The sequence below is a fragment of the Euphorbia lathyris genome, chromosome 7 (assembly GCF_963576675.1).
Source record: "Euphorbia lathyris chromosome 7, ddEupLath1.1, whole genome shotgun sequence".
In the NCBI taxonomy this organism is placed as follows: domain Eukaryota; kingdom Viridiplantae; phylum Streptophyta; class Magnoliopsida; order Malpighiales; family Euphorbiaceae; genus Euphorbia; species Euphorbia lathyris.
Window position 1 is genome coordinate 8,511,424 of NC_088916.1, and position 22,681 is coordinate 8,534,104.

General features: G+C 35.9%; 3 protein-coding genes across 5 annotated transcripts; 1 reads left to right on the forward strand and 2 right to left on the reverse strand.

Annotated features, from left to right (window-relative positions):
- Positions 1 to 1,736: 1,736 nt before the first annotated feature.
- Positions 1,737 to 10,154, reverse strand: LOC136235193 (tubulin-folding cofactor E). Of its 2 annotated transcripts, none has more exons than XR_010691711.1 (15): positions 9,634 to 10,154; positions 9,381 to 9,551; positions 8,437 to 8,483; positions 8,044 to 8,190; positions 7,861 to 7,935; positions 6,985 to 7,094; positions 6,745 to 6,881; positions 6,595 to 6,656; positions 5,352 to 5,459; positions 5,239 to 5,273; positions 5,061 to 5,126; positions 3,395 to 3,486; positions 3,216 to 3,309; positions 3,073 to 3,150; positions 1,737 to 2,294 (listed from the first exon to the last, which is right to left on the reverse strand). XR_010691711.1 is itself a non-coding variant. In XM_066024750.1 (15 exons), exons 1-15 carry the CDS (start codon positions 10,136 to 10,138, stop codon positions 2,196 to 2,198), a joined length of 1,809 nt encoding a protein of 602 aa, XP_065880822.1. In that variant the 5' UTR covers positions 10,139 to 10,154; the 3' UTR covers positions 1,737 to 2,195. The 2 variants fall into 2 exon arrangements, 1 of the variants encoding a protein (XP_065880822.1); XM_066024750.1 differs by having other exon boundaries at positions 3,233 to 3,309.
- Positions 10,154 to 14,733, forward strand: LOC136235192 (serine/threonine-protein phosphatase 7 long form homolog). The gene is made up of 6 exons (XM_066024749.1): positions 10,154 to 10,363; positions 11,478 to 12,641; positions 12,759 to 13,501; positions 13,577 to 13,664; positions 13,757 to 14,158; positions 14,233 to 14,733. The coding sequence occupies exons 2-6, from the start codon at positions 11,493 to 11,495 to the stop codon at positions 14,659 to 14,661; spliced, it is 2,811 nt and encodes a 936-aa protein (XP_065880821.1). The 5' UTR covers positions 10,154 to 10,363; positions 11,478 to 11,492; the 3' UTR covers positions 14,662 to 14,733.
- Positions 14,734 to 14,828: 95 nt separating this feature from the next.
- On the reverse strand, positions 14,829 to 20,591 carry LOC136235191 (uncharacterized). 2 transcript variants are annotated; one of them, XM_066024747.1, is made up of 20 exons: positions 20,435 to 20,591; positions 20,146 to 20,204; positions 19,322 to 19,426; positions 19,169 to 19,225; positions 19,015 to 19,085; positions 18,712 to 18,811; positions 18,536 to 18,606; positions 18,356 to 18,456; positions 18,180 to 18,283; positions 18,039 to 18,092; positions 17,849 to 17,904; positions 17,724 to 17,762; positions 17,493 to 17,637; positions 17,170 to 17,345; positions 17,012 to 17,079; positions 16,836 to 16,908; positions 16,648 to 16,709; positions 15,647 to 16,565; positions 15,284 to 15,574; positions 14,829 to 15,193 (listed from the first exon to the last, which is right to left on the reverse strand). In XM_066024747.1, exons 2-20 carry the CDS (start codon positions 20,197 to 20,199, stop codon positions 14,914 to 14,916), a joined length of 2,826 nt encoding a protein of 941 aa, XP_065880819.1. In that variant the 5' UTR covers positions 20,200 to 20,204; positions 20,435 to 20,591; the 3' UTR covers positions 14,829 to 14,913. The 2 variants fall into 2 exon arrangements, with proteins under 2 accessions (XP_065880819.1, XP_065880820.1); XM_066024748.1 differs by lacking the exons at positions 19,015 to 19,085; positions 19,169 to 19,225; positions 19,322 to 19,426; positions 20,146 to 20,204; positions 20,435 to 20,591 and having other exon boundaries at positions 17,724 to 17,772; positions 18,712 to 18,782.
- Positions 20,592 to 22,681: the final 2,090 nt, after the last annotated feature.

A 22,681-nucleotide genomic window follows, 5' to 3' on the forward strand; every position in this document is an offset into this window, starting at 1 on the left:
TTTTTTCACCCCACCCCTATTCTCTGCAGGTGCCCATAGGTTCCTCGTCACCCAAAAAAAAAAAAAAAAGACATTGCTATATTTATATACCATTTTAATGTGAAGTAATTCACAAATAAATTGCTAGCATATGGAAACATTTTCCATATTTTGTTTTGTCACTTGTGATGAATACAATCATATTCACTTGTGGTGAAACTCTTAGCCTGTTGGTTGAGAGCTTACCTATGACCCTAGAGATCATGGGTTCGAATCACATCCGGGTGGGGTGGGTTGAGGGTTTTTTAAAGTGATCTATTGATCCCCCTGAACTTGCTTACAGTGATTCATTCGCCCACTGAACTTGTTTAAAGTGACATACATTGTAATTTGTTTAAATCTGTAAAAAAATCGAAACTTAAAAAATAAAAGCTTAATTCCTGATTTTAAGTCTTTAAAATAAATTAACTTTTTATTTGGTACATTTTCATAGAGGTTTTATAGATTTAAGGATTTAATACCGATGTATTAAGCCTTTTTATTGGGTAAATAATTATAAGGTCCTTGTGTTTTTACCTAATATATACTACTTAGTCCCTCTGTTTTTAGAAATAGTTATATAGTCCTCCTGGTTTTGTTTTTGTTAACTCTTTAATCCTTATGCTTGAGTCAATGGTCAAACTATACTAAATAAATTTTCAAATACCAAAACTATCCTTTACTTTATGTTTTAATAATAAAATATCTATTTTTCCCATTTTATATATTTTTTTCTCTTTTTCCTATATATTCACAACCTTTCCAATAAAGTAATTGATTTATTAATTTTTATATAATTATATAACTTTGAGGGCAAGTCTTGACACAACGGTAAATGTTGTTGTCGTGTGAACGAAAGGTCACGGGTTCGAGTCTTAGGAGCGGCCTCTTGTTAAAAAAAATTGGCGAGTCGCCATTTTTTTTTATATAATTATATAACTTTAATTTAGTAACATAAAATTTATTGACTAAAAAATAAATGAAAATTATTCAAAAATTATTAAAATAGAAGTAAGACTATAATTGTAAAAAGTATTTTTTACAACTTTAATAAATTTTACGAATAAAGGAAAAAATATATAATTTTTAAAAAATCATAAAATTTTTATAATAATATTTAATATTAGTCAAGGGATCGAACCAAAAAAAAAAATATATTAGTCAAGGGATATTATATTAAAAAATAAAAAAAAATAATTACAACTTAAAAAAATTAATAATAGAAAATTTCAAGTATATTAATTTCAATGTATATGTACTTCAAAAACTTCATTAAAAGTAATTAGATTAAATTTGAAATTAAAAGATAAAAATTTTATGCAATAACTAGAGGTAATTTTGGACTTTCATTTATAAAAACAAATAGAGGACTAAAGAGTTGTTGAAAATAAAACTTAAAGAATTTATAATAATATGATAGACTTACTAGTATGTTAAGTAAAAACATAAAAACCTTATAATTGTTTACTCTTTTTTATTTAGCAGTATCTCTCTTCTCTTTCTCTCTTTTTGCCTAAACCGCTCTTTAAGGATTTCAATTCAGCCTTTTGAAATCTCATTGTTTAATCGTTATCTCTCCTTTTTCCTTGACCGCCTTTTGAGGTTTTCGGTCCAGAATTATTTTTCTTTTGCCCTTTCTTGTTGCCTAGACTACCAGTTTGTCATCACATCCCATACTAACAGGTATTCTTTAGCAATTCCTAATTCAAAGGAGCATGTAAAAAAATTAGGCTGTCTAAATGATTTCACAACCTCGTCAATGTTAATAGAGAAATTTAGGGAAATGGAGTTCAAGATTCCATGAAATATTACATCTCCTCAAATAAAAAGTGCAGCAAAAATCGCCTCAGACAGTCACTTCCCTTGTACAAGTAACTCATCATACAAATCGGAGTCTATCGACGGGAAATAGCAGCTCGAAACTTATCAGAAGCGAATAAAAACTGGTCTTGACTCCTGAGCTGGTTTTGGAAAATTTGCTCGTGTCAGAAGAACTTCAGTTCTACCATTAACTATCTTTGCAGATGATGAGAGAAATGTGAATATATGTTTAATGGATCAACAACAGCATCCATGAAAAATAGAAATTGCAGTTAAAACATATAGAGGATTATCTGTATCGGTGTTCAAAACGTTGCAGTAGATGGTTATGATGAGCTCATTTTCAACTACATGTGTCAATTCTCCTCATCCACGAGAATGGTTGACTCATCAACGATTCCAATGTCCATCAAAGTTGCCATTTCATCATCCAGTAATATAGGTAGAGGTGAACCCTGCAAATTACCGACAATATTGGATAAAGAAAACGAATAAAAAGATGATTCATTTCTTAGTTGTGAATTGAAACTTCAAACACAAAGTTATAAAGGAAGAATTAAAATATTTTCTGCAGAGCAACTGTATTAGGTCCTATATTTTTTTTTTTTCAAGTTAAAATGTTTCCAGTCTCATGTTAGTTACAGAAGAACAGAACCTAAATGAGAAGACAACTGAAAGATTAAATGATTCTATTCCTCGCTTTAGGGAGTTAGGGAATAGGTTTTCCTAAAAATATAAAACCCGAAGAGTAACCAAGTAATGCTAAGCAAAATTAATAAGAGCTGAGCTATGCGAGTTCTATCTTACAGCAAAGTACAACTTCACAGCTTTCCCTATAAAGGGTTGATATACTGCTTTCAATTCTTAATGAAATATAGACTCTATGCAAATGATGAATCGCAACGAAAACCTACCACATGTGAATGAATGATAATAATAAATACTCTTCATCATTTTCGCAATGGTTGTCTTTTAAGGTTTTCGCACATAGATTACGAATTTGACTAAAATGTGTTAATTATATAGTGTTTCTTTATTAAAATATCCTAATAATTACTTCTTGGAATATGAAAAACTTGCTTAATTTTATTGTATAATCAACATTAACTACAAAGACAAACTTGGAAAAAAAACTATCAAAATCCTGCTTGTTTTTGTAAAACAACAACTAATGATAACTACTGCAAAATGGGAGTATTAGTCAATGATCAGAATTAAATGACGAAGACAAACCTCTTCCTGGAAGAATAGTTTTGGCTTGATCGACTTCAGTTTGAAAAAGCTTTCACAAAGTTGTTTTAGCTTGCCAACCTAAAATGAAATAAGAACTTGAATAGATGGTTAAAGAATATCCAGCTATACATGGTTTAACTTACAGGAGAATAAACATCACCGTTGTAGTTGCAGGCAATTTCTTTGTCAAAGGCGGTTTCTCACCAATAGATGCGCCCACACATTTCATAGTGATAGCTGCATTTTTTTTATCATAATGTTTTAAGTACAAATATTGCAAATCTATAAAACAAAATGATGAGGAAAATCTATTTGTGCATACATATAAGTCCAGAAGCCATTTTCTGAGGGCCTGATGTTCCTAAAGATGTCCTTTCATCGTCAATGCCATGGAAAGCCTTAAGCTCAGCAAACCTATAACCAGATTAAGACTATAATAAGCAGGAAGGATGTTATTGCTGAATCAATAATAAACAGTAAGTTCCTATCAAAAAATAAAATGGTGCACTTTGTCGGTGCTGCCGCACATTTTACTCCTTTGCAGGTTTTAGAACAGTTATGATGGTACATAATAAGGAGCCTAGAATCGAAATATAGTCCTCCCTAAAATGAAGACTGCATATGCCAACAGTCAACTGTTTATAATAATCCAATACTGAGAAACAAGGGATACGGATCAAATTTGACCCTAACGTTTTTAAGGGATACGGATACGTTTTTAAAGATCAATTGTGCAAATTCAGCCCTAACATATGAAATTATGCAAATTTAAGCCTAATGCTTCCAAGCAAGATCAAATTTAGCCACATCAGACATTCCAAACAAGTTTGTCGATAAACTGAAGCAGTTTCGTACATTTTGGTTGGTTATTTATAACCATATTAATAACACAGTAAACATTTTAAACACTTGACAAAAAAAAATCTGATTAACTTGTACGTGTCAGACTTAGTTGTTAGCATTTTAACAAATTATTTGTAAATGTGTTAGTGACACATTAAATATGTTAGACATAATTGATGTTTGGAATGTCTGATGTGACAGTTAAATAATAGTTGAACCAGTCTTTTCAAAATTTCAATAACTTAGGGCTAAAATTGGACTTGCTTGGAAACGTTAGGGTTAAATTTGGACAATTTCATGGTTAGGACCAAATCTGCACTCCACCGAAAACGTTAGAGTCAAATTTGGCTCTTATCCCGAGAAAACATAATAAAATGCCAATAGGAAATTCAGCCATTTTTTCACATGTAGCAGCTCTGAGATTCTAAACAGCTTACAGAAATACTTAGTCAATTACTTGACATAAGTTGCACCCTAGCTGATAAGTGATAAGCTCTGATGTGCTTCAATGGAACTGATAGACAACCACTAGCCTAACATTCACATCAATCCCAAGATATAGCCACATGCCCCTTCTATTTCATTCCTGTCCTTAATATGATCTCCATCATGACCTTTTTCGTTCTACCATATACGATTGATTCTCTAATACATTTTGTTTGTAAACCAAGTCAATGGCCCAGGTATAATCCTTAGCAGCGGAAAGTGAACCAAAAGTTGACTTTCTCTGCTTGTCAATTCCCAAAATCAGAATATGCTGCTAAGAAGAACTTGAATGTTCACATAAGGCATATTTCTAAGACCATAAGAATCCCTAGTTGTTGAAAAAGATGTGAAAAGGGAGAATCATCACTAGTAAAGTCAAGAATATACTGTCCTATTAAATTATGAACGGAGAAACAGTACACTACAAGAATCCTAGAAGTAGGTTTCCTATGCTATTGACAAAAGAGGTGAATACTATGATATCCTACAAATCAAGAAGCATTAACCTTTGAAATTACTAATCAAAAGCAAAATTGTAGGTCTGGAAATCGCTGCAAGGATTAATAATTTAATAGTCTAAGGCAGTAAGTTTGAATCACCATCTGAAATAAGAATTGGCAACAATTAACAGGATGATAGATTCACAGATCAATGATTACCTGGGATGCAGCTCTTTAATTTCATCAGGATTATTATGTAATTTTGACATAACTAAGCGGACGTATCTGCAAGAAATATCCAAAAGAGGAAGTAAATAACTTAAATAAGATTGAAGATGACAATGAGAGATGATATTCATTACACTGAGATAATAAAATGGCTTGATAAGGTACATACCGGATCTCAGAGTCCCTCCTTTCACGAGGGCTCACCTGATAGGTACATTAGATCAAATTCACAAAAGCCTCTTAAAGTAAAATCAAATAGATGTTATGATCTTTGGGAGTTACCTCACTTCCATTCAGTATTTCAACTTTTGACAACCGTGCAATTAGAACAAATCTCGGGATACCACCTTTTCCAGTATCAGCTACTGGATTGTCAGATAGTCTTACATCCTAGATTCAAGAAACAAAATGAATGAGAAGAGAAAGTAGAATGTGGCGAAAGGCATTTCACATCTGAATAATCAAATATCATATTCTGAATGCTTATTTGTCACCCACATGATTAATGATTACACAAGAAAATAAAGTTTTTAGGCTTAATACATCCCTAGCCCCATGTACTTGTCCAAAAAAGTCAATTTTCCCCTTATACTTTTGAAATGTTCAATCTACCCCTCAACTTGTTTAAAGTAACCTATTAACCCCCTAAAATCCATTTGGCGGAGTAAGTATAAATTTTGGAAAAGTTAAAATGTGTACACTTTAAGCAAGTTCAGAGGGCCAATAGATCATTTTAAGAAAGTTCAAGGGGCTAATAGGTACCTTTCAAAGAGTCAATTGGTCAATTTAACCAACTTCAGAGGGTTAATAGAACTTTTACAAAGTACAGAGGGCAGTTGACTTTTTTAGACAAGTACAGAGAGCTAAAGATGTATTAAGCCAAGTTTTTACTTATTGTGTTTATAACTTGTAGCAGTTACATAATAAGATTTGGAACTCTTAGAAAGAACCAGTGCTCATCACACTGCCACCTCTTCTCAATAACAACAATCAGAACGGGAAAAAAGAAATACACTTAGATTTTATTCACTGATAACTTTTGTGAATTTAAAAATGAACGGACTTAGGGGGTCAACAAACATGGCTATTGTTTCAGCAGTATTTTCAATTTACTGGTCTATTTTTATAAAAAAAAAAAAAAATTGAAAAAGATGACTCATGATTAAAAGTGGAAGAACCTTTGGATGAAATGAAAAAAATGGATAAAACAAGAAAAAATACTATATCCAACAAATATCGGGAGTACAACCTGTCCATCCAACGAGCTCAGTTCTTTTGTAGGCCAAGGACAAAATAAAGAAAAGAAGACCATGAATTCCATGAGTTATTTGAAGTTATCTAATCAACTATCAGCAATCTTCAAGCAAAATGAAGCCAAAACTAGGATAAAAGTTACAAATTGATTTCAAGGACATTCTTTCTCGCAGAGAAGTTAATTAAATTTACTAGCTTCACGGGTTGATTTCACTTTTCATGTATGGTATGTTATAAACTACCACTAGATTACTTGGATCATACATCTTACCACCAATCTGGGAAATGAGTTTAGCGAGTCAATTGAGGCCAGCTCCTCGATATTATTACTACCTGAAGCAGATGTAAAGAAAAATTAGAAACTTAAATGTAGAGAGGTTGCGGTATAATAAATAAGGGAGAGAAGTATATGATTAATTACCCAAAAGAAGGCAACGCAAACTTTGGAAGGGTATTTCCTCATGAGATTCAGATCTCATGAGTAACTTGAGCATGGTCTCAGCATCCGGGTAAAAAATATGATTCAAACAGTTTTTGGTCAAATGTAGCTGCTCCAAACTGAATGCAAAACACAGATAACAATTATAAGGGAAAAAAAATTCATGAAACAAAAGCTGATAATTACGTGAAAAATCTAAGATAAAAGAATTATCTTTCTCACCTTTTTAACAGGGAGAGCTTTAATATTTCATTCCAATCAGCTATAGAATTATATTCCAAATTCAGAACCCGCAAAGACTCAAATCCTTGAACAAATGATGCAGATGTTGACTTGAAAAAAGGGATAATAAATATAGGTTAAGCCTCAAACATAGAGGTGAATGCCTTTAAGCATATAAATAAGTAGAAGGCATAAGATGCCATTAATGAAAGGCACCAGCTGAAAGAACAGTGACCCATAAATCTATAAAACAGACATTTTCTTCATCTTTGTAATATTTTCTAATAGGCATTCATCTAAATGTACAATTATCCATCAACTGTTGCATTACAGGATTAGTTTGACCATTTTTCACTTTCTAACCATTAATCAGGCCCAATTCTTTACAATTCAAGATCCGCTTTCACATTTCAATTTTGGATGGCATGCACTAGTTCAAAAAAATTGCTACTTTATGAAGTCATGAGAAGCTAACAAACTAGTCTGGACAAAGACCAACACAGAAAGGCCTTTATCCATAATCATGGGACATGATCTTTATAAAATTATAAATGTTCTCAACTTTCAGTAACTTGATTTTCAGTTTCACTATAATCATCATCATAGTTTGCAGAACTATCTTCCATTGTTTCTTCGAGATTATTTCACCATGAATTTCTTTCTCTTTTTCCTAGAAAATCATTAAATCATCAGTTAAATTCTTATAATCATTTGTCACAACTGCATAGCTTCTTACAACACCCATGAAATCAGTAGCCATACCCAAAAATTGCGTATGTTGTGAATCATGCCAATGCCATAAGCATATACTATTCAAGCATAGCCATATTGGAAATCTAGGTAACTGAGAAAGTAGGATATTCAAAAAGTGCCTACTGTTAATGTGTCTATGTTATTCGCCATCAGATGTAGCTCCTCAATCCTTGGGAATAAATGATTAAGGACTTCAACCTGCAATGTCAAAACTATCACATTTAGCCTTTCAAATTTAATTAAAACAGTATAAATTTATAATAATAATAATAATAATAACAACAAAGAAAATTATAAGCAGTCTACCTGTGCCCATTTTATGCCAGTATTGTTTAAAACTAATACACGTATGTTTTTCAGTTGGGGTAGCCCAGTGATGTTTGGTGACATTAAATTACTTGATAAATTGAGTGCTGTAAGAGATGGTAACTGCTCGCATATGGTACCGACATCCTGCAGGTTTCAATTAAAATTAGATAGTATGGTTCTTCATCATCTAGCAAATTACTAAACAATGAAAGACAACTAAAACAAGTAGAGAACATAAACATATCTCACCACCAAAATCTAGTCAGGCCTTGAACTCAGAACAATAAATACACACATTCATTATCAAATTTAAACAATGATTATTTGAAGTTCTTTAACGGCAGAGTATATCAACCTAATAGGGAGTTACTCCAAAGAGGTGGAATGTACCTTCCATTCTGAAAGCAAATTTCCCGTCAAGTCTAGCTCCTTCAAATCTAAAAGACAACACTGAACCATTACAAAACTTCAAATGCATACTTGCAACAGCAATGGTGCTATATATAACTGCAAAAGAAAAATATCTAACATATCCACAAAGTACATTCCTATGTTTCAATGATTAACGACCAATATCCCCAACTAGAATCATATCCTATTGTGTTCTTATCATAGTTGTTAAATCGAGATTCGACTCGTGAATCGAAATCCTCATTTTGTGAATCGTGACTCGTGAATCGTAAGATTCGGTTCAAATTCATAAAATTATAAAAAAGTAGAATATTTACCATGCTGAACTCAAAATATTATCAAATATTAGTCTAGAAATAGAATTTTAATGTCAAAAAAAGAAATCATATCAACCAAGTACTTAAAATTCAAATCCAATGTAAATGCAATCCTAATAAAACTAATTCACCAGGATTGTTTAATAACTTAGTAGAGATGAAGAGTTTGAATTTCTGACTCTGTTTTTTTTTTGCCTCGTTGTCAACTTGATAATGATGGAATGAAGCTAGTTTGAGTTGATAACTTGATAAATAACAATGGGACTAGAGGAGAGTGAGTTTAGTAGTTAGTGTTGTTTAAGATTTTGACGAATGGTGATGAAGATCGGACTCGTAATAAAACTGAATCGAGTCGAATTGTATGATTTGAATTGGGAATCATAAGATTCTGTTATAATTTAGATTTCGGCTCGAAATAAAGCCGAATTGAATCGAATCAGATTCAAATCCAGAATTGTAAGATTCTAACAACAGTGGTCCTTATTGAGATAATTGCATCAACATTGACTTAATTACTTGCTCTTGATGATGGTTGGTTAACACATTTATAAGAAAACTGAAACTGAAATGCTCAAATGATAAAAGGCAAGTAGTAACAGAACTCACTTGGTAACAAAGTGCTGATATCAGTTGGAGAACCAGGAGTGCTTACACCCAAAAATGGCAGTGAAACGCCCTTCAATTCTTCAAATCTACTCACTTTATCTTGAGCTTTTTCCTTACCCACAAGTTCAACAGATACACGTTTATTGCTAGCTGAAAGCACGTACATTTCATCTGCAGAGACCCAAGAAGAAAAGTTTGTGCTCAAATTGTGAAGAAAAAGAAAATGATAACAAAATCAGGAGTAATTCCGCACCTTCCTCTTCTTTGGTGGACTCGCTTTTGTATCTGGTATAAAGAGCCTGCACGAACGAAATGCCTGAACTCAGATTCTGAGACCGGACGAAGGAACCGGAATGTTCCGCTTTCGCTTGGAAGTAGCGGACACCATTAACGGAGCCGTCGTGCTTGCCTTCGCCGTTATCCCAGTCGACCCCGATCCATGTGCCTGAATACCCCTGCAATGGTCCAATGAACTTGACAGTTCCGATTCTCCGAGGATCGCTGCATAAATGGATTCGCTGGCCGAGTTTGAAGGACTCGGATCCTGACTCGGTGGAGCCTTGCATCCTTCCTCTAAGAGATTCACCGTTGCAATGTAGCGATTTCACTACCAGCAAAAGAAAGAAGGTGAAGAGGATTGGCACTGCACTGTTATACGTTCGGTTCCAGTCTAAACGGGTCGGGCACCCAGATACCGCAAGCGGCTTTGGATCCAGAAATTGAACTGAATAATCGAGCAGTGAAAAGGTAAGGTACATGACGTATATGGGACCCGCCTGTCAGACATAGCTCATTGGGTTCTGAAAAATAAAATAAAGCTTCCGAACGCGTCAGAAATACTGACGCGTTTACATTCATATGAGCTCAGACGACTTCCTTCCTATTATCCGTCGTTTTCTTCCCCTCTTCTGAGTTCTTCCTGTTATAACCGGCTAAAAGATTCCGGTTGCTTCCTTGGTGATTTCATTGTCTGGGGCTCTCCGGTAAGTTTCAATTATCTTTGGCTTTTAGGGTTTGATGTTAGGGTTTTGAGTCTGTTAGTTGCTAATCTATGCTTTTTTTCATCATAATTATATTTAATTGAAGAACACCTTGAAATGGACTGAAAGAAAGTTCAGAAATTTTCTGAATATCCTGCTATTTAAAGGATATATAACTTGAAATCTTCTCTGCTTCACTTCTTAGTATGAAATATGATGTGTGAAAAATGGAGTTAGCTGCAAATATCATTGATAACAGCACTTCTTGGTTGATGATAATTCACTGTGAGACGTATTTGGGTTCGGGCCGTGGCGCCTCCAATGATAAAGTTAGTAATGATATTTGAGAATAATTGATATTGACAAGAAATTAGAGAGTGTCCTTAACTTACATGCTACTTTTCGTGTCCATGTCCGTGTTTTCATTTTTAGGCTATTTTTATGGAGGTTATGTTGTAAAAACAATGTTTTCCGTGTCCGTTTCGGTGTCCATATCTGTTTCCGTGTCCGTGCATTGTAGCTTACATGTACTCCAATATGCAACGTGCTTGCCTTAACTTGGCTTAATTAGGTTTCATCATTACTCTCATGAATTGCCATTATCCCTTATTAATTGTCATTATTCCTCTTTCTAGAAAGAATAACGGCTTAGAAAGTTTAACCGTTTCCTTTGGATTCTATATAACCGTTCAGGTGATATATCCTTTCCTTCTTTTCCTTGTCTTCTAGCGTATCCTTTAGTCAATCTTTCACACGGATCTGGACGTACATATCTTTTTTGAGAATCTCTTAAGAATGCGGGGTCTCATGTAATAAGACCTTTGGGGGCGAATCTTCCATCTTATTGTGGATTCCTCCTATCTCTTACCTTCTGTGTATTTACCTATCTGCTGACGATTGAAGACTTCTTTTCCGAATCTGGATGTTATCAATTATGTTTAACTTAATAATAATTATACCATTTTAGTTTCAAGGATCAGTGGCTGTATATGGAATTATTAATTATTATAAATCATGTAGATTTGAATAGCTGCAGTTGCATCATATCATCAAAACTTTGGTTACTAAAATGTGATTGAATGTATTGAAAATGATGGTAAAATTGGGATGCTTTTAGGTGTATTCTGGAAACATGACAAGGCCAAGAAATATCATAGTTCACTGGGGAGGAAAGATGATTACGGGTGCGTGTGGTGTTGATTACGAAGGCGGTAACTCGAGACTTTTGAAGTTTAGAGGGAAAGTTAATCACAATCAGTTGATAGATAAAATTTCTACTGCAATGAAGCTTGAATTCAATAAGAAAGTATGTAAGGTTGTATATAGATTTCCAGTTTCAGTTTCAACGCAAGCTTCCGCGAATTTTTCACAGCTCGAAATTGAAGATGATGATGGAGTTGAGTTCATGTTTGACAGCTATGATGGAATTCCTGGATTGTTTTGTATACAAATGTATGTTGATATAGAGACTATTCAAATTGACTTAGAGCAAGATGCTAGCTTCATGGAGCATAATACTCGAGAACGCAGACAAACTAGTCCTCCATTGCAAGAACGGGTTCCCTTCCCTCCTCGACTGAATCCCAGAGATTACGCAGAGCATAATACTCTAGAACACAGACAAAATACTCCTCCACTGCAAGAACGGGTTCCCGTCCCTCTTCGACTGCTTTCCGGAGATTACACAGAGTATGATACTCGAAACCGCAGACAAAGTACTACTCCGGTGCAAGAAAGTGTGCCCTTCACTCTTGGACCGCATCCTAGAGATAACTTAAACTTAGAGCATAATACTCGAGAACCTAGACGAAGTTCTACTCCAGTGCAAGAAAGTGTACCCTTCACTCTTGGACCTCATCCTAGAGATATCACGGAGCATAATACTCAAGAACCTAGACGAATTACTACTCCGGTGCAAGAAAGTGTGCCCTTCACTCTTGGACGGCTTGCCAGAGATACCATAGAGAATAACACTCAAGAACCTAGACAAAATACTTCAGTGCAAGAAAGCCATCCTAGAGATATCACGGAGCATAATACTCAAGAACCTAGACGAAGTACTACTCCGGTGCAAGAAAGTGTGCCCTTCACTCTTGGACGGCTTCCCAGAGATAACACAGAGAATAACACTCAAGAACCTAGACAAAATACTTCGGTGCAAGAAAGTGTGCCTGTCACTCCTCGAATGCATCCCGAAGATTACATGCAACCGGGGCCTCTTGACACTAGTGTCTTGACATTGCAACGAGTTCATCGATCAGAGGCAGTATGGCATGACAAGGTAAAGTTAATGGAAAAATATATATATATATATACAACGAACAAAATCTTGCTATAAAATTTTGAATTTTACTTTGCTTGAGTTTTTTTAATGCACTGACCTTTTGGGTTCATTCAGGTTGAGAAATCAGTCTTACATTGCCGTCGTGCTGGCTCCGTTGCTCATACTCGAGAAATTGATTCACGGATTGTGCCCTACTTGGAACAAGCCGGATTTTATGGTGTTGCGCGTTTAGGCTTTATTCAATTGGATTGGCAATTGATCTCAGCACTTGTGGAGAGGTGGAGACCAGAAACACATACTTTTCATCTTCCCGAGGGTGAATGCACAATCACGCTTCAGGATGTGGGCATAATAGCCGGATTACCTGTAGACGGACAGGTTGTTTCAGGTTGTGCCTCTCATGATTGGGGAGACGTTTGTTTAAGGTTGTTAGGGGTTACTCCTCCAGAGGATTCTGTTCGGGGATCTGTGTTGCAACTTAGCTGGCTTGCAGAAGCATTTCAGGAGCTACCTGCTGATGCTAACGATTTCACCGTGCAATGTTATGCCCGAGCCTTTCTGTTGCGCCTCATTGGAGGGATTATATTTTCAAACAAGTCCTCATCTCGTGTTCATTTGATGTTTCTACCTTTGTTTGAGGACTTCCAAAAGGCGGCTCAATATAGCTGGGGTGCCGCATGTTTGGCATGGTTGTATAGGGAGCTTTGTCGTGCCACAAATCCAACCGCGAAGGAAATTAGTGGCCCCCTATTTCTTTTGCAACTGTGGGCGCTCGAGAGACTTCCTCATATTACATCAATATCAAGGGAGAATTTACCTCAGCAGCCACTTTCGCCTCCAGCCCCTCTTGGATGTCGGTAAGAAAAATACGAATACACTAGAAATTTATTGTTGTTGTCCGAATTCCTCAATGTCCTTAAATTTCTTATTAGGTGGAGATATGCTAAGATAGTTAATGAAGTATCCACACAGGTACTCCAGCAATATCGGTACGCACTTGATCGTCAAGGCCCTGATCAGGTATACTTTGAAACTAATGTTTACTGATGCTTTTTACGTATCCTATCCTGTCCCTCCGGTAAATGTTTTTCTTCGTTCCCTATTTTATGCAGATGATATGGCAACCATACGCAGATGATGTTATTGCAAGGTTACCACCATGCTGTACAAGTGGTCGTGCAATATGGCGTGCTGTAGTGCCACTAATATGTTTTCATATAGTCGAATGGCACCAACCAGATCGAGTGATGCGACAATTTGGCTTACAACAGCCTATTCCGGTAAAACCTCATCAAGATGATGCACTGCACACTATTGATTTGAGAGGTAACCAAGAGCTTAGTTGGCTGACCCAACATGCATCTTACAATAGCTTATGGGATGATCGTCATAGTCGAGTAATACATGGTGAGCCGACTCAGGATAGATTACAGTACAATTCTGAATACATGACATGGTACCGTAAGATAACTAGGCGATGGATAAGTCCGATGGGTGCAGCAATTGGAGCAGTGGTGAGTATCTAATTAGCCATCCAATTAAATTTGATCCCCAACTGTATATTTAATTTTTGTGCTTTCAATTATAGGTTGATGGGATTGAACAAATATATCTCAATAGCGGTGTGAATGCTTCACTCGATCGTATGGCCGATATCCACCAGACAGCAGCAAGAATACTTGGTGCATTGGATGAGGAAAGACGTATAATAAGTGTTAATTCGAATTCAACCCAGAGAGCACCAGAAGCAGTGCAGTTGCCTGGACTTGAACAAGGAGATAAACCAACTACTCGGAGACGGCGGCCTACACTGGCTCACCGACGCCTTCCTATAGAGGTTGATCAATCTCAGCTATATACACCGGCGACAAAACCATTGTTGTTTCGTGTGGCACCATCAGTTGCTTCAGTATCAAATGCAGCTAGGGGACAGAAACGTGGACGTACAGGCAATAAACTCGGCCCAGATGGAGTACCTTCCCAAGTTACAGCGGATGCACCTATTTTGTTGGAGTAGAAGGCACATCGTAGGTTAGTAACTGTAATCGCACTAACTTGAGTAAGCACGATGCACACAAGTCACAACTATCTCTGTTGACACCTGAGTTTCCGTCTAGGCTACGTTTATAAAGGATGATGCTTTACGTGAGATCATTTTTGTTATAATTGTTTGAAATCTGCTGCTGTAAACAAACTGTTTTTGATTGTGAATCTTTTATGTACCCAGATAAGTTTTACACACAATACACAAGAATTGACTTTCCGTGCTTTAAAATGGAAACCTCTTACAAGTCGACTCGAAAACAATTTGAAAGAAGCTTTTATGAGTAGTGTCATCTGGCAGTTTAAGAATGTTTGCAACTTTTGAAAATGCTGCATTTTGCCTATGATACAAAGTGTCATCAGTCAAATCATGTTTCATCTCCGTCTTGAAGAGCTCTGGCTTCGATAACGCCCACTGCATTCCCCATATTGCCAATGGTCGCATGTAACAAAGTGCTCGAAACTGGTCATCTGTATTCCACGCTTCTGGATTTTGAAACGAATATCTGTATCGACAAAAGATAATGAGTAAATCAAAATGTTCGGTAAGTTTCAGCATAAACATGTGTCTAGCTTATTTCATCTAACAAGCTTACCCAAGACCGTCTTTGGACCATGCCGCTTCGTAAACACCAGCTGCCGTCTTAAATGCCATTTCCCCCATTTCCTCTTGAATCATGGAAGCAGCAAGAGCATATGTAACACCTGGCCATATCTCTCTTGATTGCATTGCTGACATATCAACCTTTCCATCCGGTAACATCCCGTTTACAGCTCCACGTGTTCCACCTTTCACCTTTAAGACATTGAAATTGTAAATCTTTTCAAACGCACTCTTTAACTGGTCCTCCTCGACTATCGGACAAAGACCACATGCTCTAGCATACCTGTAAGATGAGATCAATATATAGACTGAATCTGGATATACAAAATAGAAACTCGGACTATTTCATTCTCACCATTGCCCGCATAATTGATCAGCCTGAATAGAGCTGTTACCACTGCTGTCATAATTGAAGTAGGAACCGTTCCAGAGTTTGCTATATACTGCTTTTGCCTTCTGATACTTGAGCCAAAAGTAATTGGAAGATGCTGTCTCACCCACTTCGTTTGCTAGGGCTGAAGCCGCCTGGAGAGCTGCCACCCAAAGTCCGCCACAATATGAACTCACACCAGTAACAGACCATGCATCATAGGTTTGGTCAGGGAATCCCTCATTTTCAATCATCCCGTCTCCATCCTTATCAAACTGATCCATATAAGCCATAGCAACATATACTGATGGCCAAACGGCTCGAGCAAAACTTTTATCACCAGTAGCTACTACATCTCTGTATACCTGGAGAACGAATTTAGAATTCAAGTCCTTCCAGCTAGATGTGCTGAAAAGGTTATAAGAGTTCAATTCGAACCACGGATCATTAAGTCCAATATCGTGCGGAACAGCACCAAGAACTTTTCGCGGTACCCATTTTCCATCACTCATAATTTTCACCCGAGTAGGATCATGCATCATTACTGCTGCTGCAAAGTCTCTTTGGATGCTGAGTTCAAGTTTTGGAAACAGCATGAGGAGCGCAAAAGACGAGTAGAAATGAACATCATAGGTATTCCACATGAGGTATTCGGAACCTTCAAGGTAGAGGAACTGACCAATATTTTCATCTTCATTTTCAAGCAAATATGTTCCGGAAGCAGCTTTGGAAGCTGCAGGATTATGCATTTGCTCATATAAACACGCCATCCTTTCTAGGATATCAACAGCAGTGTCATTACCATGTCCTATATTGTTCGCATTTCCCAAATCGGACCTCGGCTTATCAAGAGAAAACTTTCTTTCTCTAATGGCTGCAAGACTTTGCATCGGAGGAGATCCATCTGCACAAAGCAAAAGGGTCGTTTTTAGATATTCAAGTAGACTAGGTTCCTGCAATTACCGGAAACAATTACTCATAAATACCTGTCCAAACTGTTCCTCCTGCAGTGAGATAATAAAGCTCATTGAAGAGAGTGATGGGGTACCTAGAAAAAATATTTATTGCTTTAAATTCCTTCGTTATTAACACCATTAAAAGGCGAAACAAATCAACTATTTTGGAAATTTGATGTCAAATACTTTAAACAGAAAACTTATCTTATCTCACTCACCATTCAGGAAATCTTTTGTCTTCAAGAATCGGTCTTTGCCATGCCTCGATCTCAGCTTCCCAACGTGTATGCTCTAAATTGAAAGGAACCAAGAAGATAAAGATGTTTCTAATTACATCAGAGAAGAGGATGGAAGTTTGTTTCCCAAATCCATATTTAAATGTTCTAAACATTACCAAGAATTGCATCATGTGCAATATCAGCAGCTGCATCACCAAGATTGCCGTAGAATTTCGTATAGCGCCTGCAATTGGAGTATCGTGTAAGTACAAACAATAACATAATTTATGAACTAAGTTAGAACATAAAGTTTCAAGGCAAAAGGCCAATCCACCTGTTATAACTTCTTCCACTAAAAGTTACTTCAGGGCAGTCCCACGCCAATGAAAATGTTACAGTGCGAGTGGAGTCAGGAGGAACTTTCACAGTAGCTGCTATTGCTGCTCCGATCATTGATCCTCGTACTGAAGGTGAACTTTTTTCACAGTCTAGGTTGTCAAAAGATCCGTGCTAAAAAAAAGACCAAAGAAAAATCACGTTCCAGAGAAATCGACAAATGTATGCATATTAGTCCATTCATAATTTCCTCATTCCTATATCTACCAAACAAGGTAAACTTATACCCGAAAACATGAAATAAACAGAAATTAGGGATACCTTTTTAATTTCATCCCACATATCTTTTGCTGTGACACCCTTAGAATTACCAGATATCAGGAAACTGGGGCATTCGGAGACATGTACATCAGCTGTCTCTTGTGCCGCAATAGAAAAAGTGAGTGGAGGATGTCCATCAGCTGTTCTGAAGGATGCACTTTCCATTAGAAATTCCAACATATAGCTTCAAAACTACGGTCTGACAACAGATCATCCGGGGGAAGGACTTACTTGTGGTGTAGATTAACTACGTGCACTCCGTCTTCTTTCCTGAATAGAGCTAATGATTGTGTCAATTCTTTTAACTATTGATGCATTCTCATTTCTATATACAATATCCAAGATGAGTTACTTACATTGACTTTGAGTTGATATGATCACCGGAAAATCCCGAGACTCCACCAACTGAATTCTGGGAAGTCCGAAAGATCAAATTTTAGAAGTAGGATCAGAAAAGGCTTGTAATATTTTGCAGAAGTCATTATTTAAGATGCAATCGAATCAGAACCGTTTTTCTGAAAGATAACTGCAGGATTCTCAACTTACAGCCCATGTAAAGAGCAAGGTGACATCTGCTGAAGTGCTTCCATAATTAGATACCTGAAAGAAGCATATATGTTCATTAATTACACCGAACCAAGGAACTAATATTGACAAGGAAACAGTCACGAGGAGCCCTTTTCTTACCACGAATGTAAAAGCTGACACGGGAAAACTACTTTCCTTGTAGTTTTGGGGAATGAATGGTGAGATTTGACGAGAAACAATTTTAAGTTCCGGGTCTGGTTCACCTGGTTTACACGACATTTTAATAATTCCAACTTTATCTCCTCAGTCTTAATTGCTGAAGCAAATTATAGTACCTTCATAGGTTGTCCATGCCCTTGGAAATAAAGCATGGTATGTAGACTTTTCCCCATTTAGATTCCAGTCCCAGGATTCAATGCCTGGGCCCGTTCGATCTCTGCATATTACATTTCCTGAGCGAATTTATAAAAGTTTTAAGATTTAAAAGAAATACTAGAAAGAAAATGGCAAGTTACTTGGATATCTCTGATCTCCTTGGACATAGTACAGTAGAGAACTTTTTGCCGTTCGGACGAGAAACAAAAACCTGAAAGAAGTAATAGCACACAGATAAGTATTATGATAATTTGCAACAATCAAGACAAGAAATATGAGTTTGCATCAGTATTAAATAATGCAAACAGAAACTTACCGAAAACTGATTTGCCAAAACTGCACTTTCTTCGCATATTAACGGGAACAATTTGAAAGCTTGAAACTCGCCTCTGTAGCTTCTTCCAATGCATCCTGCACTAAAAATGAATATACTTGAGTTCAATGCTAATGTAACAAAATTTAATCACATAATTGTAGGCTCATTACTGCTCGTTGAGATACTGATCAGTTAATGAACATATATGCTTTTCGATTGAATGATTCTTCAATATCGTGTCCAAGTCGAAGTCTAACTAGCTTATTTATTAATGAAATTCCAACACAAGGGTAGAACACTTACCCAATGCCACCTAAGGGAATCCCTTGATCACCTGAAACGACATGCTTTTTGACGAAGTCAAAGATGGAAAGCTGAACAAGAGAAACTTGGTCACAAATGGTAATCCCAAATAAAGATGTCAAAATGAAATATTAACTTAAAAATTATGTATTACTCTTCCTTTTGCAGTTTCTTCCCTAGAATAACGCCATAGCCGCACCCCTATTGGAAACTTCAAGAAATGAAGGACTAAATAAGATCTATACACTGGTCTAAATGAAGTGTTCTTCAAAAACAACTAATCTTACAGGACCAGTTGAAGGCATACCATATGCATTATTTCTCGAAACTTCAAAGTGAATCGGTGAGGTACATTTCCGTCGCTGTTTAATTGTCGATGCCAAGCCAATGACGGAGGTTTCCCTGCATCAACCTGATAAAACAAAACACGAAAACATCCACCACGGCTATCAAACTTCAATTTGTACCATAAAAACTACTGAGTACTCAATTAGATTTCACAAAAAAACTGCCAATTACTTGTGGGATTGCTAATTTGGTGTCTGATACTAAACACTTAAGAGTGCATACTCCAAATATGATTTTCAATATTCTTGTTAACATTTAAGTGTCAATGTTCATTAGGACATCAATTCAGCCAAATTAAAGTTGAGACATTTTTCTGCACTTGTGATCATGGTGAAATTATGTTGGACCATACCCTGATATTTTAAAATAATGCAGATGGCAAAGAGTAGCATTGAGTAATAATGAATTAAGGGTCAATTTGGTCTCTAAAGTTGGCAGACACGATTAATTTAGTCTAAATCGAAGTGTAGATATCAAATCAAGTTTAGATATCAACTCAGCCCCGAATTTGGCAATACATTTGACAAATTAGCTTAAATACAATCAATTTAAATACCTAAAAATTTGTCTAATTTGGACTAATTTGTCAAATATTAGCAACTTCGGGGACTGAGTTGATATCTAAACTTTGATTTGGGCTAAATTGGTTTTATGGGGCAAATTGACCCTTAATTCATAATGAATTAAGATTTATCCACTTTCAGAAATCCCCAAAGTGATTTCAGATTTCAAGGTATTATATGCATAACTAATTTCCTTATTCAAATTAAAAAAGAAGAAGACCTTTTGTGTAGTAGAAGAATCCTTTTCACCATTTTCTTTGATACCATTCTCCATCAAGCCTGAGAACATACAAATATCAATCTTATGAGGGGAAATCAAAATCAAAATCAAAATCCAATGTTCTAAGCAGAACTTCTTATTCTATTTCCTTTTCAATCCAAAAACAAAACTGATACAATCAGATCGGAAAACAAGAACCCATTAACAGAAAAAGCACAGAATCCGATTGCAATGCACAGAATTTTCCAAAAAGCATAGGAAATAGAGAAAAAAGAGTAATGGACAAAACCTTAGTCGTCTTTAGTTGTGATTGTCCGTGAAATCCAGAGTAGCTGAAATGAATGGAAGCATATATCTGTTCATATTTTTGTTGTGTAGTGTTGGGAAAGGTAGATAGAGAGAGAGAGTTAGGTAAGATGTTGATTGCAATTTTGAAATTGAAAGGATATTGTTTGATATTTTATGAGTAGTGGGTTGGATGATTGGATGATTTTTAGAGTTCATGTTGTCTGTTACGTGAATTTGCGTGAAAGTCACTGTATTTCTTTAGATATTTATTCTAAAAAGCATCCCCAAATCAGATTTTCTTTTTATGGTAAAAAAAGTACATTTTTTAATATAAAACTCATTACGTAATTGGAAAGTTTTTCAAAAAAAATTGGAATATAATGTAATTTGGTTATAAAGATAGGGTAAATTACACTTATATCTCTTTTAATTTCATTAATAGCCTTAAATTTTAAAACGGGATATTATGACTCTTGAATTTTGCTAATACCGTTGAGTAAGATGCAACCTTAATTTCTCAAAAAAAAAAAAAATGACAACCTTAATAGCAATAGCTCTCTCTCTTGTAAAACTGATGAAAATGATATTCTAGACAATTTTAATTTTTAAATGTTTTGGTTTTGACATCATTGGAGTATTGTTTGGTTAGGAAAGATAAATGAATTATTTAGAAAGAGAAATCTTTGATAATGGTGTACGGAAACGCATCACAGCTTGCGTTTCAAAAGTTTCTTTGATGTACAGGAAACAGAAAGGCCTGGAATCTGAAATGCAAAGTTCAAGTGACGTAATCTTCGATTTTGAAGTTGGTGCCATAATGAAAGTAAGAGCGAAATTCAAGATCATGGATGTAATTTATTCTAGGGATAAGGTGCAAATTTGCCCTTAAAGTTTTTGGATAAGATCACATTTACTCCTTAAGTATGAAATAGAAAAAATTTAGGTCTATGGTTTTAATAAATGTGCACTTTTGGGCCTCTCGGATGGAAAATTAAACACCGTTAAATTTATATGACTACATTCCCATCTTCTGTTAAATAATTGAAGGAATTAATTAAAATAACTTTAATACAATTAATTATTAACTAGGCATGCATACACTCACTATTTTTCTAGTATTTTCTTGATTTCTTTCCTCAAAAACTACACTCATTGCTCTATCTAATTTATACTTGTCATTGTCGGTGCATCAATCAATTTGAGCCACATGTTATAAATAATCTAGACAATCTAGATTTTACTAGATTTGGCATATAGCTAGATTTTTCTACCATCTTTAAAGTCGGTTTGACTTTTATAATACTCCCCCTCAATACCGACTTCAATTATTTCGTCTTTTCTTGTCATTTTCAAGTTTCTTTCTGAACTGTTCGAATTTTGCACCGTGTAGTCCTTTCGTAAATATGTCGGCAACTTGGTCATCAGTCTTCACATACTGCATCTTAATGTCTCCACGTAAGAATTTCTCTCGTACGAAATGATAATGCACCTCGACATGTTTAATTCTAGCGTGGAACATTGGATTGTCAGTCAAGTGTATCGCTGACTGGTTGTCGCAGTATAACTGTACCGAGTAATCTACTGGCTGATGAAGATCTTTCATAAGTTGCATAAGCCATGTACATTCTTGAGCTGTTGTTGCTGCTGCACTGTACTCTGCTTCAGTACTCGATAGTGACACCGTAGGTTGTCTTTTGCTGCACCACGATATAGGTCCCGATCCAAGACTAAAAACATAACCTGTAGTTGAACGTCTTGTGTCATGATCTCCAGCGTAATCAGCATCACAATATCCACGTACCTCACACTTTTCTCATTTCTTGTATAAGATACCATAGTTCATCGTTCCTCGAACATATCGAAGAATTCTCTAGATAGCTTCTAAATGAGGCTTCTTCGGATTCTGCATAAATCGACTTACCATGTTTACTGCATATGATATATCTGGCCTCGTCAGAGTGAGATAGATCGGACTTTCAACTACTTGTATGTACATCATAGTATCTTCCAAGTCCTTTCCTTCAATGTAACATAACTTTACGTGTACTTCTACTGGAGTTGTAATAGGCTTGCATTCGAGCATCCCAAATTTCTCCAAAAGATCTTTAGCATACTTATGCTGACACAAGAAAATTCCTTCCTTCGTGCGCTCAACTTCAAGACCAAGGAAATGATTTAACTCTTCTAGTGATTTCATTTGAAATCGTACCGATAAGTTGGCTCTAACTTGATTTATCTCAGCAACAGC